Source organism: Erpetoichthys calabaricus, chromosome 3, assembly GCF_900747795.2.
Source record: "Erpetoichthys calabaricus chromosome 3, fErpCal1.3, whole genome shotgun sequence".
Taxonomy (NCBI): domain Eukaryota; kingdom Metazoa; phylum Chordata; class Cladistia; order Polypteriformes; family Polypteridae; genus Erpetoichthys; species Erpetoichthys calabaricus.
The window spans coordinates 127467125-127484549 of record NC_041396.2 but is presented as its reverse complement, the minus strand read 5'-3'; the positions used below and the strand labels follow the sequence as shown (position 1 = coordinate 127484549).

The 17425-nt window shown below is 38.9% G+C and overlaps 2 protein-coding genes across 12 annotated transcripts in view; one reads left to right on the top strand and one right to left on the bottom strand.

Moving 5' to 3' along the window:
* Positions 1 to 17425, top strand: part of selenoi (selenoprotein I) — a 788955-nt gene that overhangs the window by 190169 nt on the left and 581361 nt on the right. The gene's annotated exons all lie outside the window — the stretch shown is intronic.
* The window catches only part of otofa (otoferlin a), a 608533-nt gene that overhangs the window by 65744 nt on the left and 525364 nt on the right, over positions 1 to 17425 (bottom strand). For 5 of the 11 annotated variants that reach the window (XM_051924238.1, XM_051924244.1, XM_051924239.1 and 2 more), the window contains 5 exons: positions 10213 to 10332; positions 9354 to 9515; positions 6055 to 6217; positions 4344 to 4414; positions 2965 to 2994 (listed from right to left, as the gene is read on the bottom strand). In XM_051924238.1, coding sequence (XP_051780198.1) covers positions 2965 to 2994; positions 4344 to 4414; positions 6055 to 6217; positions 9354 to 9515; positions 10213 to 10332 — 546 coding nt within the window. Of the gene's footprint in view, positions 1 to 2964; positions 2995 to 4343; positions 4475 to 6054; positions 6218 to 9353; positions 9516 to 10212; positions 10333 to 17425 lie in introns of all 11 variants that reach the window. The other 6 variants (XM_051924242.1, XM_051924237.1, XM_051924236.1 and 3 more) reach the window with 2 other exon arrangements.

Sequence of the window (17425 nt, the reverse complement as noted above, 5' to 3'; positions counted from 1 at the left end):
TCTTGTCTGTCAACTTGTCCATCACCATTGCAAATAAGAAAGGGCTCAGAGCCGATCCCTGATGTAATCTCACCTGCAACTTGAATGCATCCGTCACTCCTACTGCAGACCTCACCACTGTCACACTTCCCTCATACATATCCTGTACAACTCTTACGTACTTCTCTGCAACTCCCGACTTCCTCATACAATACCACAGCTCCTCTCGAGGCACCCTGTCATATGCTTTCTCCAGGTCCACAAAGACGCAATACAACTCCTTCTGGCCTTCTCTAAACTTCTCCATCAACATCCTCAGAGCAAACATCCCATCTGTGGTGCTCTTTCTTGCCATGAAACCATACTGCTGCTCACTAATATCACCTCACTTCTTAACCTGGCTTTCACTACTCTTTCCCATAACTTCATGCTGTGGCTCATCAATTTTATACCCCTGTAGTTACTGCAGTCCTGCACATCTCCCTTATTCTTAAATATTGGCACCAGTAAACTTCTTCTCCACTCCTCAGGCATCCTCTCACTTTCAAAGATTCCATTAAACAATCTGGTTAAAAACTCCACTGCCATCTCTCCTAAACACCTCCATGCTTCCATAGGTATGTCATCTGGACCAACAGCCTTTCCATTTTTCATCCTCTTCATAGCTGTCCTTACTTCCTCCTTGCTAATCCGTTGCACTTATGATTCACTATCTCCACATCATCCAACCTCTTCTCTCTCTCATTTTCTTCATTCATCAGCCTCTCAAAGTACTCTTTCCATCTGCTCAACACACTCTCCTCGCATATGAGTACATTTTCATCTTTATCCTTTATCACCCTAACCTGCTGCACATCTTTCCCAGCTCGGTCCCTCTAACTTGCCAATCGGTACAGGTCCTTTTCTCCCTCCTTAGTATCCAACCTCTCATACAACTCATCATACGCCTTTCCTTTAGCCTTCGCCACCTCCCTCTTTACCTTGCGCCTTATCTCCTTGTACCCTTGTCTACTTTCTGCATCTCTCTGACTATCCCACTTCTTCTTCTCCATCCTCTTCCTCTGTATACTCTCCTGTATTTCCTCATTCCACCACCAGGTTTCCTTTTCCTCCTTCCTCTTTCCAGATGGCACGCCAAGCACCCTTCTTGCTGTCATCCTTACTACATTTGCTGTAGTTTCCCAGCTGTCTGGTAACTCTTCATTGCCACCCAGTGCCTGTCTCACCTCCTCCCTAAACTCAACCTCGCAGTCTTCCTTTTTTAAATTCCACCATTTGATCCTAGGCTCTGCCCTCACTCTCTTCCTCTTCTTGATCTGCAATGTCATCGTACAGACCACCATCCTATGCTGCTTAACTACACTTTGCCCTGCCACCACTTTGCAGTTTTCAATCTCCTTCAGATCAACTCTTCTGCATAGGATGTAATCTACCTATGTGCATCTTCCTCCACTCTTGTACGTAACCCTATATTCCTCCCTCTTCTTAAAATACGTATTCACCACAGCCATGTCCATCCTTTTGGAAAAATCCACTATCATCTGACCTTCTTCATTCCTCTCCTTGACACCATACCTATCCATCACCTCCTCGTCTCCTCTGTTCCCTTCACCAACATGCCCATGGAAATCTGTTCCAATCACCACTTTCTGTCCCTTGGGTACACTGTTTATCACTTCATCCAACTCACTCCAAAAATTTTCTTTCTCACCCATTGCACACCCAACTTGCGGTGCATATGCACTAACAACATTCATCATTACATCAATTTCCAGCTTCATAATCATTACTCTGCCTGGCACTCTTTTCACCTCCAAAACACCCTTGACATACTGTTGTTTCAGAATAACGCCTACCCCATTTCTCCTCCCATCTACACCATGATAGAACAATTTGAATCCACCTCCGATCCACCTGGCCTTACTCCCCTTCCGTTTAGTCTCTTGCACGCACAATATATCAACCTTCCTTCTCTCCATCATATCTGCTAACTCTCTCCTCTTACCAGTCATACTGCCAACATTCAAAGTTCCTACCCTCAGTTAAAAAGTAAGCCACACTTAAAACAAATATATATGTCTTAGAATGTTCTGGACTTGAATTAGAAAAACAAATACCACAAAAGTTATTGTGTTAATAAAGAAAGAAAAAATTGAAGGGCACATTTTGAGTACATGCAAGTCAGTGAACAGAAAACTCAATTTTAGACGGTGGAGATCCTGTTTCTCCAACACACTAGAATTCTGTGAGGAAGAAAAAAAAGAATTAGATCACAGGGGCACATAAATATATGGGGTATAAATGTTAAAGAATGAAAAGCTAAAGAGTTGAATATTTTCAGTTTAAGAAAATGGAGGTTAAGAGTAGACTTCATGTAAGCATTTAAAATTGTGAAAGGAGTTAATATGGTTGATTTTGTCAGTCAGTCAGTCATTTTCCAAACCGCTATATCCTAACTACAGGGTCACGAGGGTCTGCTGGAGCCAATCCCAGCCAACACAGGGCGCAAGGAAGGAACAAATCCCAGGCAGGGCGTCAACCCACCGCAGGGCACACACACACACCATGCACACACTAGGAATTATTTAGGATCACCAATCCATCTGACCTGCATGTCTTTGGACCGTGGGAGGAAACTGGAGCACCTGGTAGTTAATTTTGTTTTAAATTTAATTCATCAATAAGAACAAAGAAAGAAGTTAGTTAAAGGTAAATTTGTCAGAAATGTTTCACCTTCTTCACAAAGAGGGCAATAGGTATGTGAAAGAAAGTAGGAAGTGGTGTGATGGACATTAGTAGTCTAGTAAACTTTCAAAACACTGCTGGGTGATATTTTGCAAAAATTTCTGAATAATGAATAATGAGTATAGTATGTTGGCCTGAATGGCCTATTCTCATTAAATCTGTTCTCATGTTGTTCTTAACAAATAAAAATTTCAAACAGATTTGAAAAATCACCAGCACACACACTTTCTGAAAACTTACCACATCAACTTTAACAACAGCATCAGAGGTCTGGGGGAGTTACACAAAAATTAATACAAAATAAACAGATCAAAAACTGTAAACTAAAAGCAAGCAGATATATAATAATTGACAATAAACAACAATGCAAACTAGTAGAAATGTTAACAGAAAGTAATTATGGGGAAAAACATAAGCATATGCACCAGGCTCAAATAGAGTGATAAATATATTCATTTCAAGGAAATCTTTGTACTTTAAGTGACTTAAAAATACAATACTTTAAAGAATACGGCAAGAATGTAGTTATGATAAAGACTAATTTTGTTGTTCTCATGCCTAAGTCCTTAAAAAAATTAGAAGGGACCGGAGATACATGGATAATCACAGTTCAGTTTATGAATTTTATTATTTCAGAAACTAATGTGAAAAAGCCTGTACTTCTGAAGAATTTTCTAAACACCTTTGGGACAAAAACAGAAACATACTGTACCAATAGAAATATATTCTTGTTGGCACCATTTGTGAAGAACAATTTTAAAAAATCATTAATCAGCAAATCAAAAACTATTTAAAAAAGTAAACCCTGAGGATTTTTTTACATCAAGAGCAAACTAGACATTCCAAAACATAAGACATTAAGGAATTGTGGAAAAATGAATCCACACATTAAGAAAGAAAGGGAAGGTGAACAGTTCTGTTTGTTTAACTGACCTATTCATATCAATAATCTGATAGGGAAGTTAGATAAGGAGAAGTATTCTGGGTTGTTGGTTTCTTAGTTTTGGATTCATCTTTTTATTTATTTTTAATTCTCTAATTAATATTCTAATAATAAGAGAATTACTTTCACATGAAGGGTCACATGATCCTACCATGAGAATATTGGACCAATGACAGAAACCAGGAGGCTTGCCTGCTCACACAATCACTTGTGCTTCATATGATGCCAGTTTATAATTGGCAAATTAGCTGACACGTGCAACTTTGGGACGCTGGAGAAAACAAGTGTACTGGGAGAGAAATATATGCTAAGATGGTGAGACAGACAGTATCAGGGCATGGGTTCAAACTCTGTATCCTGGAGCTGAATGACAGCACTGATGATGAACACACTACCATCCTGCACTCTTATTTATTGATAGGTATGAAGAAATTCTGGCATTCCCTGACTGAACAGTGTTATTATGTGTTACAGTGTGGCATATACTGTGCAAAACCTTTGTTTGATAAGACATCATATATTTAAACACCTTGCCAGACACAAGAGAGGAAAGATGAATTCTCTTCATTCTTGTAGAAGGACCAAATCATATATGCAGTACTACTTTCAACATTATATTAAACTTTTGCCAAAACAATATAGAATTAAACATTTACATAAGAGTTCAGAAACTTACAGCATCGAGTTTCACAACTGTCTCCATCTTCTTAACTGGAGGTTCTGGCTCCATGTTCACAACTATTTCACCTGTGTGGCGAGAGTATGGTCCACCATTTGTAAGTGCCATGTAGCCATTCATTAATTTGGCTTCAGTGGAGTGAAAATCAGATTCCAGCAGAAAAGGACCACAGTTACAAGAAAGCAAAAGGAAAGGTAAAAGCCAAAAAGAAAGAGAAACAGAAATATCAGAAAGAGAGGCCAGTGAGAAACTTCATTAGCGAGTGAAACTACAGATGAAGCTGAACAGAATATATGATTGAAGTTTGACAGAGTAAAAAATACACCTTTAAAAGGTTTACTTGATTTATTACAATATAAAGTAAATCTAATATAATATCTGTATGGTCACACACTTAATTTTCACACTACCTTTCATATCACCAAAAATCAAAACAAACAAAAAAAACTGAATCTAAGCTTAACATTAATACTGTAAAACTGATTTAATAAAGAAACATAAAAAAGACACTCTAGGTTCTGTCATACTCTGTATGGTATGGTTTAATTTTTTTATTCATTTCTTGAACTCACATTTCCATTATAATTAGGAGCGAGGCAAGAACATGCCCTAGGTAAAATGCCTCATCATTTCTCCTATGTGTCCATATTCATTAATATTAAGCCAGTTTATATTAACAAATCAACTCAAAAGCATGAATTTGAATTACAGGAAAAACTTACATAATTCAGAAAAAGCTCAAATGGACAGTTACTGAAAGTGCAAAATCCACATAGTCACTGACTGGGCAAGAATCACGCCAGTGTCTCTGAGGCTGGTTAAACAGTAGGAACCACTAAGAAAGTTTAATATACAGCTGAGTTTTGCCAAAATATTACACCTTTTGGTTATAAATCACTACTTTGGTTTTACTTTTATTCATGATGATTTCATAATGAGAGACATAGTGGTTAGTAGTGCTGCTTCATAGCTCCAGCAGACTAAACTTTCATCTTAGTTCAGACTGTGTTACAGTTTCTGCCCATGTTTCAAAGACTAGAATACCTGAAGATATGAGAGTTGAGCTATTATGTGTATATGCGTTAGTGTGCTCTGTGATGGAATGGTATCCCATCCAGGAATTGTTCCTGCCTTTTACCCGGTGCTACAAGGCAGAAACTTTGTCCCTCACCTATAAGCCTGAGTTCAAGAAAAAATGTTCAGAAAGTGAATAGATTCTTTCATGGTTTCATCTACAAACAAATCTTTACCCAAAAGCATATTTCTTAACATTTGTATAACATTTGCGAAGACTACCAAAGATTTCCAATTTCGGCTTAGTCTTGTACACTATAGTATTTCCCTTCTTGTGTTAAACAAACGCAGTATAGTATACAAATATAAAGCAATTAATTCTAAACACATTATTGCATGTAATATTTTTTTTACACATCAAGTTTTATCAAGTGCTTAAAGCTCCTATTGGTATTATTGTCAAGTAAAAAGATAAATGACACGTTAAAGGAAGGAAAAATCTAGTGTATACATATCCTCAAATTAGAAGTACTTGAGTTAATCTAAATTGGAAATTTCACAAGTGAACAACAAATGAACATGCAGATCTGGGGACCAAACAGTAGCATGTAATGCTATTTAACAAAATATTTTCTAATTTTTAAGAAGCTAAAGATGTCTAATTGCTGTACACCACTCCACTTTCAGACTGTACCTGCAGTTGCCCAGTTATTAGCATTTCTGTCTGGAGCTCTGTAGATGAACTTCCGTAGAGAGCCAACTGCATGCGACCCTACAAGTGTGTATCTGCCAAAGGCACGACAGTCCACAACACGAATATTGAGTGGTGGGTGAAGAAGCTCATTTTCAGGAAGGTCCTATGAAAACAAAAATGAAATGCTCAAAAACATTAAAGGAACAGTTTGAAAATACATCAGATCTCAATGGGAAAAAAATGCTGGATATCTATACTGATATGGACTGGGAAATGTGTTAGGAACGAAAAGGATGCCACATCATTTGATGGAAACGAAAATTATCAACCTATAGAGGGCCGAATTCAAAGACACCCCGAAAATCAAAGTGAAAAATAGGCTACTTTATTTTGCTGAAATTTCATTGCAGTAACTCAAACATATTCAGTAGTTTGTATGGCCTTCACGTGCTTGTATGCATGCAACTTTAATGAGAGAACGGATGATGCCCTGAGGGATCTCCTCCCAGATCTGGACCAGAGAATCACTGAGCTCCTGGACAGTCTGAGGTGCAACCTTGTGGCATCAGATGGACCGAAACATAATGACCCAGAGGTGTTCTATTGGATTTAGGTCAGGCGAGCGTGGGGGCCAGTCAATGGTATCAATTTCTTCATCATCCAGAAACTGCCTGCATACTCTCGCCACATGAGGCTGAGCATTGTCGTGCACCAGGAGGACTCCAGGACCAAGTACACCAGCATAGAGTCTGACAATGGGTCCAAGATTTCATCTTGATACCTAATGGCAGTCAAGGTGCCGTTTTCTAGCCTGTAGAGGTCTGTGCGTCCCTCCATGGATATGCCTCCCCAGACCATCACTGACCCACCATCGGTCATGCTGAATGATATTACAGGTAGCATAACGTTTTCCACGGCTTCTCCAGACCCTTTCATGTCTGTCACATGTGCTCAGGGTGAACCTGCTCTCATCTGTGAAAAGCACAGGATGCTTTGCCAGTGGTGACCTGTCAATTCTGGTATTCTATGGCAAATGCCAATCGAGCTCCACGGTGCCGGGTAGTGAGCACAGGGCCCACTAGAGGACGTTGGGCCCTCAGGCCACCCTCATGAAGTCTGTTTCTGATTGTTTGGTCAGAAACATTCACACCAGTGGCCTGCTGGAGGTCATTTTGTAGGGCTCTGGCAGTGCTCATCCTGTTCCTCCTTGCCCAAAGGAGCAGATACCAGTCCTACTGATGGGTTAAGGACCTTCTCTGGCCCTGTCCAGCTCTCCTAGAGTAACTGTCTGTCTCCTGGAATCTCCTCCATGCCCTTGAGACTGTGCTGGGAGACACAGCAAACCTTCTGGCAATGGCATGTATTGATGTGCCATCCTGGAGAAGTTGGACTACCTGTGCAACCTCTGTTGGGCCCTGGTATCTCCTCATGCTACCAGTAGTGACACTGACTGCAGCCAAATGCAAAACTAGTGAATAAACAATCAGAAAAGATGAGGAGGGAAAAATGTCAGAGGCCTCCACCTGTTAAACCAGTACTGTTTTGTCTCATCAAAGCAGCTGAAACTGATTAACAATGCCCTCTGCTACTAAATTCACCAGATCAATATCCCAGAAGTTTCATTGACTTGATGCTATACTCTGATTAAAAAATTTCCTTTAATTCTTTTGAGCAGTATATATATAGCGATTTTTAATACCAGAGAAAGGATAAAGCGCTGTACAGTATACAAATTAAAAGTTCTAATGAGACACACTAATAGATAACATAATTTCACATATGCCAAAAGTACTTGAAACTGTGCTTACTTTGTGGAAAAAATAGTGCATTCTTTTTATATTATCTTTCAAATTCAACGCTAAAATGTTAAAATTACAGAGGCTTGGTCATTTAAATCTAATATTGCTAGCACAGAAGAGGACAGCAGGAGTGTGCCTGTTAGCCTTTTGGTCTGAGAACACCAGCAGTCCTCAGTTTAATTACGAGAACTTCTTTGTTTACTCAACTCTACTTTAATTTATTAGGATTTTTAATCATTTTCTGCCAGTGCTGTAGGCAATTATAAGTTTTTTACTCAAAGACTATGTGACACTCTGGAGGATTAATGGTGTATTCTACTTCAAAAACACTCTGCTTAACATTTAATTAAATAAAACAATGAATGAAATTGATGGTCAACAATAGAAGAACTGTTAATCTCCTGATGGCACTAATTTGTTTGATTAAAAAGTTACATAGTTTTTAATAATTATATATTTGGAAATGCAACTATGCCCATATCACTCTGAAATAGGTTTGAAACAACAGTATAACATCCAAAACTGTGATTCACTAATCTTCCTTAAGTTTCTCAGTTCTGAAGATTAGATAATTTTTGGTCATTATTTAACTAAGAACTCAAAGCAGGTCCATTTTTAGGACAAGAGTTAGACTTTAAGAAGGGTCTTGATCCTGCAACAACTAGCATACAGAGTTTCTTCAAATAGATCCGGCAAATTAAGTCATTAGAAGCCAGAATCGAAATAAAAGAGAAAACCTCTTCAGTAAGATGGGTGCAAGTCTTCTCTCAACAATTGTGCGTGCCACTTTTTGGGTAAGTTATAAGGATTTGAAATATTCAAATCACCCTACAGCACAGAGTAATATTAATAATAGCAATATTCAGATATTTCCTTTTAGTCAAAGTAGATGTTCAGCTTTGTTTGGGAAGCTTCAAGTTTCTGAAGTGGAAAGGAAGGTATCAATTGAGAATACAGACACAGATAACCTATAAGAAGTGCAAAAGCCAGGCAGAGAATACAATGACAATAGGACAACATAATAAGGCTTATAGCCACTTGTAGTACTCATCAACCAATTAAAAAGCTACCAAAAAGCCTAATAACCAGAACACAAAGAAAAGGTGAGAGTGGAGCCTTCTACACACAACTCCACACTACCATGGAATAGAAAAGCCAATGCAACCTGAAGAGACTTGATGGTGTCCATTATTTTCAGTCTCTAGATAGATACCATCTTGTGTGTCTCTCAATCTTTGATTACCACACTTGAACACAAACCGAGTATTTAGAAACTTCTGAGTGACACTGCAGACTAATGTTTGGTAGATTTATATTGTGTTTGACCTCAGACACCCAACACATTCCCTTTCACAGTAGGTACATTGGTACTTCATTAGTTGTATTGATTACTGGGCAACTATTATATAAAGTAAAGTACACCATATGGACAAAAATTAAGGAAATATACATATTGTTTTATTTATTTATTCAAATTCAGGTACGCCAAAAAATACTTACAACTTCAAACCATTTGACCAAGGTGCTGAAGTTTGGATTTTTTTTATAGTTCTGAATGACGGCTGACTGGACTCCTTTTCCAGCACATTCAATATCAACCCGGGGTCTGTCTACTTGGGCCAAATTCACTCTTTTGAGGTCTCTCAGTCCCCAGAACAATACCTAAAAAAAGGTGAATATGGATCATACTTTGTTTACTCTAAAACTAAGCTTATATGATCGAACAAAAGTAAAGGTTTTCAAAGACCATTTAATCTCCCTTCCTAAATCAATTGGTTTATCTAATTTTTATTTATATATTATTGCTACATACCAGGTAATATTTTAATTGTTTATTATTCTACCATAACTAAAAAACGTCATATTTTTTTCTTAAACAGTTCAATATTATCTTAAATGTTTTGTAAGAAAATCTTTCTATGGCTATTAATAAGATGCAGAACCAGACTTCCAGAGGTGTCAACATACCAACTAAGTGTCAGCTTTAGTGGTGATACAAAAGGGTGTGGTGCAACCAAGACATGTTTATTTATGCTCCTCGCATAACTTAAAATGCTGTTTAACAGGAAGACCTGCACTAACATTCATCACCTGGTACACTTACATGATTTAATTCCATGATTCAACTTTATTCGGTTGCTTTAAATATTTAGATGATACATTACGGTCTGAAGGCAAATACAAGACTTTGACTTGTCTAGAGATTCACTATTCTGCTAAAATGTCAAAATAAATAGTGTGATAATTTTTCTTAAACATTTTTATAATTCAGACTTTAAAAATATTTACAAAAGCCAGCACCTTGTGTAAAAAAGTAATATCTCAAATTTATCATAAATAAAATACAAATGATACCTACCTCAATCCTGTATTTGCTCAAGACAGGACGGACACCCATGGGCACAGGTAAAATAGGTCCTTTCTCTGAATCAGTTGGGACATCAATTGGAGGCAGCTCAGCTTTTCCACCTGGGCCAATCTGGAAAGAAAAGGACGGGAACCACAAAATTGTTTTTTGGTGTGTTCCTTTTCCCAGTCTGGACTAAAACATCCCCAAGTTTGATTATTACTTTACACTATGCATTTAATTAGTATTAACTACGATGAATTGCATGGAAACAAAGTAGAAGAATGAATAAAAACAAAGGCAAATTCATGAGCTATGGTTCACACAGAGAATTATACAACAACAAGGTCTTTAGCAAAAGAAAACCAATACATTTTATATAGTTTCTTGCAGAATTACAATTATCCGACCTTAAATTTCTGAAAAAGGGTAATTTGTACTATAACTAAAATTCAAAAAGCACTGTAAAGTATGAGTGATTTATAGCTTTTTGTGGAAGCGGGTCTGTGTAATGTTGGTTTCTAAGAGAAGGCTGCTTACTGTATTACCCTAGATTTAATCAGGAACTGTCTGAGATGCTAAATTAAGAGCAAACTTTGAAAAATGAGCAGGCTGACAAATCAGGTATGCTCATTAGAAAGCTATGGTAAATAATGTAGCATTTTATGCTACTTTAAAATAATCTTTTGCATAATTTTAGGAAAAGATAAGTATTCTATGGCCCTGACCAGAATAAACTAGGTTTATAGAAGGAATGATTAGATTACAAGAATATAGTTTATTATATTTCTTGAGTGTATATTCCTCTTAGTATTCTAGGTTTTCTCTCATATCTCCATGGATGTGATGACTTAGCTGACCAGTAATTTCAAAAGTGTGGGTATAGCTGTAATTGGACACCTCATAATAATAAATTGAGTTTGCAGCCTCGCCGCGTGATGCTCCCGTCACCCAATGGTTGATGCAGGGAACATTCTAACCTGGTCCCGTCATGGCTTATGTGTATTGAAGTGGTAGCTCCATTTGAATTAATATCCTAACTGTTCCTGATTTGAAAAAAAGCTGGCTCACTTGAAGCGTTTGGACTTAGCATCTTCTCTCGGGTGTAAGACAGTGACTTACGTGTCACATGGTACCAGAAGTGGGGTGTTCTGAAATTCCGGCCCTGGTTACACGGGGACTGACACTCCTACAGAGTTTGCAAGACTGCAGCTTAGACTTTGCATTTAAACAAGCATTTGTGCTCCATTATATAATGGAGAGTGAGGACTTCCTGGTCACAATGGGAGGATAAGGTTACCAATGGCAGTTTGTGCCCAGAACAAGCTTTGATGTCTTAAGAAGGAATTGGTGCTTCATCACTTTGTCTGAACAATGGGTTCCCTACATCATCCTTCACAATTGGCCTCCGCATTCATTTTGTTGTGGATCCCATGGGCTGGTTTTGCATCAGTATGGTGTTCTTTGTTTGGATCTACAACTCCTTTTTTATCCTCAAGCTCATCCTTTTCCCCCACTTTTTAATTAAGGATGTTTTCTTATATCTGGCAATTTCTGATTGCATAGGGGAAGGGCTGATTGAACAGTTGGTGGTCCCAAGTGGGCATAGAAAGATGGTTTTAAAAACTGCTCACATTCATGTCTTGGAGGATCATCTCAGCACAGAGAAGACAAGGGATCGCATTTGGAAACGATTTTATTGGCTAAATATGGGTTGAGATGTACAGCGGTTTTGTAGGTCTTGCCTCAACTATCAATATATATTTTGGATGTCCTTTTTGAGAGGATTGGGTTAGACATTGTTGGCCCACTTCCCAAGAGTAACAATGGTTATCAATATATGTTCGTGTTTTTTGATTATGCAACAAGATACCCCAAGGTAGCCACCTTATGGAAAGCCAATGCCCAAGCTGTTATTAAGACTCAGAAATATTTACGCATATTGAAATTCCTCATGAGATTTTACTTTCCACGTCATGAAGCAGCCGTGTGAGAGCTTTGCAAATAAACAGTGGAGTACCACTGTTTTATCACCTACAGAGGAATGGTCTGACTGAATGATTTAATAGGACTTTGAAACAGATAATTCGGCTGGTGGCTCTCGATGACCCGTTCTCCTGGGGCACCGTGCTGCACTTTTTCCTGTTTGCATTTCAGGAATCCCTCCAGGCATAGACCGGCATGAGACCTTCTGAACTGTTTTATGGCCGCCGACCACGAGGGGTGTTGGATATTTTTCGGAAGGAATGGACAGGGGTTCACAATGCAGCTCACATGGAGAGATTTGTCGACTGAGTTGTTTTGCTTCAAGAAAAGTTTTCTAGAATGCCCTTTATTGTGGTGGAGGATCAGCAGCATGAACAAGAGGCACAAAAACGTAATTATGACAAGAAATGTAAATACTGCAAATTTAAAAAGGGTCATCAGGTACTGGTGTTGATCATGTCTGACTGACATAAATTTCAGGTAAAGTGGCTGGACCCAGCAGTAGTGGAAGAACATAGAGTCCTGTGAATTAAAAAGTCAGAATTCCCGGCTGACAAAAACCCATGCAAATCTTGCATGTTAATCTTTTGAAAGAGTGGCACAAACCTCATGAAGTTCCTTCCACTTCCAAGGCAGTCTCTCAGACAGAGGTTACTATTGGTGATGATTTCACAGACACCCAGAAGACTGAGTTGCTGTCACTTATCGGAAGGAACTCTGATGTCTTTTTGACCATACCTGGCCAGACTGACATTGCTGAACACAAGACCATAACTGAACCCAGCGTCAACAGGAGAATCCCTGAAGCCTACGAAAAACCCATAATCTCGGGCCACCTTAAATTCCTTCACACCTCTCCATTAGCATGTTTTGTTTTGCAAAGGTGTTGATCAGCACAAACAGCAAGCAGCCTGTTATTCCATCCCCCTAATGCCGTAGCTCAACTCAGGCAAAAAATTCTCCCAGCTCAAGTTTATTTATCTGGGTGTGAGGTGCCTGGAGTTGCATAGGGTAAATAATATATTGTTATTTGGAACACATGCATTTCATGTGTGTTCCGTGTCTACAACGATCTGTGTAAGTGTAGTATGACAGGAAATACCTAAAACAGAACGTTTTTCTTGTTATAGTACTAATGAAAAAATTTTGACATGAAGTGTATAATGTGTCAAGACTGAAGACCAAATATCAAATAAACTCTTTCACAAAAGGTACAAGTATAATAAAACAAGTGCGCTTTTATTCAAGAATATAACCGAAGAAAAAGAAATCAGGTTAGGGTACAACACTGACACAACCGCTTGGGTGGTGCAGCAGTAAGAACTGCAAACTCATAATCAAGAGGTTACCGGCTCGATTCCGGACGCTTACCAGAGTTACCTTTTTGAGTAATGAGCTGCTCTTATTATTATTGTTTATTCACTTTTTATCTCTCAGTCATGTTCCCCCCAATCTGACACTGCTGTTTTCAAATAAAGATGTGCTATAACAGAGGTGAACTCAGATGAGGATGAGAGTACTACATTGGAGAAATAGAACAGATGCCCTATTCGCAGGAAACACCCAGTTTCACATAAGAACAAGACAGCAGTACCAGACGCAAAGGTGAAAGATGGTACCTTTTGGATGCAGCAACAGGTTGGGCATCATCCTGCCAGTCAATCTGTGACATGCATGTCCTTCAACGAAACAGCAGGGCTTACAGAGCTTGCCAAGGTATTGTGCAAAGTTCCATTATTGATTATGTTTTGTGATTGTCTTTATATGAAAAACACTTATATGTTACTTACATAAAAGACATATTGAATGCTGTTTACCTATATTTATTTACTTATCTTCCAACAGCGTTAAGTCAAAGTAGACTGCAGAGCTTCCTGTATTTGATCGACATAGGCACGCTGACAAAGTACATTCTAGTGTTAAAATACAAATGCGCCTCTATCATCTTCCAGAAGCAATGAAGAACGTGATACGCGGGGAGGTGAAGCAGATGCTCCAGCTGGGTGTAATACACAAGAGTAAAAGTGAGTGGCGAAGCCCAATTGTTCTATTTCCAAAACCAGATGGCTCAGTTTGGCTCTGTATTGTTTTTAGATGCTTGAATAAAATTCCCAAGTTTGATGTTTACCCGATGCCGCATATTAATGACTTATTGGAGAAACTTGGGTAAGCCTTGTATATTTCCACCTTGGATCTCACAAAGGGGTACTGGCAGGTGCCCCTGGAGGAGTGCAGTTGTGAGAAGACCGCATTCACCATGCTAGTCATGTTGCATGAATTCACCAGACTTCCATTTGGTCTCCATGATGCGCTGCTGATTTTTTTTTGCTGATGGACCAGATTCTGCGACCCCATTCCTCTTCTGATGGAGTGTATCTGATGTATCTGATATTATGACGTGGTCATTTTCAGTAATGATTGGAGGTCTCATCGCGACAGTCTGCAGGCAGTGCTTGACAGGTTGAGGCTGGCTGGGAGCATAATTACTCAACCACTGAAAAAGAATGTTTGGTAGTTAAGTGGGTGGTGGAGACCCTCTGCTACTACTTATGGGGTTGGACAGAAGGATATGAATTCTCGGCTCATTCAGTGGTTTATTAGCTTGCAGTACTTGCTTTTGATGTTCGCCACCATCCCAGTTCTGTGCACATCAATGCTGATATTCTCTTACGTTTGGCTGAGCCCAGCATGGACTATCAATTCATCCATGCTGGTGTGAACAAAGCTGACGGGGTGGATGTGAGATCTGAGACCCTTTCCAACTGTGCTGCACGCTGAAACGTGGTTGAAGAATCTGTCGAGGGTTGCTTATCTGTTGCTGAGTCAACTGCAGGATCGTGGTGCCACCAAGGCAGCTGCTAGTTCACGGCCTCACCGTTTAACTCGCCTATCACCCAATGCTTGATGAGGAGAACATTCTAACACAGCCACTGACCTAGCCCCCTCACTGCTTGCTTGCTGTGTCTGTGTGTAATGAAGTAGAAGCTCCTATTTGAATTAATACCCTAACTATTCCCATTTTGATTGGTATAAAGCTGGTTTTCTTGAAGTTTTTGGACTCGTCGTCTTCTCTCGAGTATAAGACAGTGACTTATGTGTCTATATATATATCTTTCTTGGTTGATTTTCTCTGGTGAAGCAAAAAATGTGGCTAGCGGTGACTTCCATGAAGTTATTGGGTTTTGCACCTTTTTTATGGCAAACTTAATAGGTAAACTGATCAAGAAGATGACATAGCAGAAAGAAAAATAACATCAGCGACATCTGCTGACCATAAAGCAAATTGCAGAATAATTTGATTGGAAAAAGAATGATTACAGCTCTGATATCTGGTAAGCGACAAGCATATGTGACACACCAAGCAACTGGTGCTCGAAAACTAGTAGGGCTGGAAATATGATCCTAGATGGAGGGGAAATAAGGCAAGAAAACTGAGGGGAGGATGTAAGTTGTTTTACAGTGAAATGAATGAGCAAGGGAGAAATAGTGGAACGTAAGGATAGTCTTATCAGTGTCAATAGGAGGAGTGATAGGGTAATGAGTGTCAAACTGGGCCTTGATGAAACTGTAGTTAACATAATTTGTGCATATGCTCCTCAACTGGGCTCTGAGGAAAGATGGTAAGGAGGCTTTTCTGGATACAATTGAATGAACAGCCTAGGGTGGCATAAAAAGAAGTTAAAGTGGTTGTTGGTGGGTATCTAAGTGGTCACATGGGAAAGAGCAGAGAGATGATATAGAGGGTACATAGAAGATGACATTTGATTTGGTAATAGTTAACGTATTTTTGAGAAGAAAGTAAATCAGCTTGTGACTTACAGTAGTGGAAGAAGAGAAAGACAAATAGACATTCTAATGCATCAAAGATGTAATTGTAAAGAAATAAAAATGACTAAGTATTAAATGGAGAAAGTGTGAAAGTACAGCATAAAGTGGTAGTGATTGAGTGGCAGATCAGAGTCAACAAGATAACAAAACAAGAGCAAGCAGCACCATGGATATAGTGGTGGAGATTAAAAGAGGAAGGGCATAGAAACAGGTTTAGAAAGAAAGCTTTGAATGAAGTGCAGTCGGATATGGATTTGAAAGGCAACAGAACCAGGTTAAATACCAGTGGAAATCTGGAAGAGTTTAGGGGAAGAGAGTGGAGAGTGGAAAATACCAGTGGAGTAGAGGAACTGTGTGATTGTACCCATTTATAAGGAGAAGAGAGCAGTTCAGGATTATGGAAACTATAGCATTAGAAAACTTATATCACATTTGATAAAAATCTGGGAATGTGCAATAGAGATATGACTCAGAGAGAAGACCACCACAGGAGAGGAGTAATTTGGTTTTATGCCAGGGAGAGGAACAACTGATGCAGTTTTTGCATTGAGACAGCTCATATAAAAGCAATGCAAAAAACAGAAAGGTCTGCATATGGTGTTCATTGATTTGGAAAAGGCTTATGATAGGGCATCATGTCAATAGATCTGGAGAGTGTTTGTGGAAGAAAAGAGTACCAGAGTAGTATGTGAAGACTACCGAGGATTTATATGAGAGAGTGAGGACCAAGGTAAGAACCAGTGTTGTATCATACAAGATTGCCAGTCCACAGGGTGGTGCTGTATTCTAACACCTCTTCTCTTCCTCCCTTCCTCTACAGACCAGATGATTGACAACCTCACCACCTCTGACACCACTTCTGGTGTCCCTCCACCTTGACCCACCTCTTCCTGGCTGGCTGGCATTTAACCGGATGTGTTGCCATCTTGGACAGTCTAATCTGAGATTCGCATTCTTTTAAGATGATAGTAAGACCTTTAACCCTTTACTGCCCATGTCTCAGCTCCATACATCATTGCTGGTCCTACCACTTTCTTAAAAACCTTACCATTAATCTTCACCTTGATTCTTAAGTTGTACAAAAATTTAAATTCCAAAATCATAAAATGCACAGAGGAAGATGGGTGTGGTGAAAATGAGAATGTTGAGATGAATATATAGTGTTTACAAAGAACGACACAATAAGAAATTAGACAATCAGATGTACAACAAAATTAGGGGAGATATCCAAGAAAGTATAGGAAAGTAAGTTGAAGTGGTGTAGACATGTGATGAGAAGAGACAATGAATGTGTGGGTAAAAGAGTGCACCATTTTTACAAAATTTCAAAATCTGTTACCATTGTGGTGAACATAAAGTATATATGAGTGAGTTTCTAAATATGCAGTTATGTACAAATAAGTTTTCATGG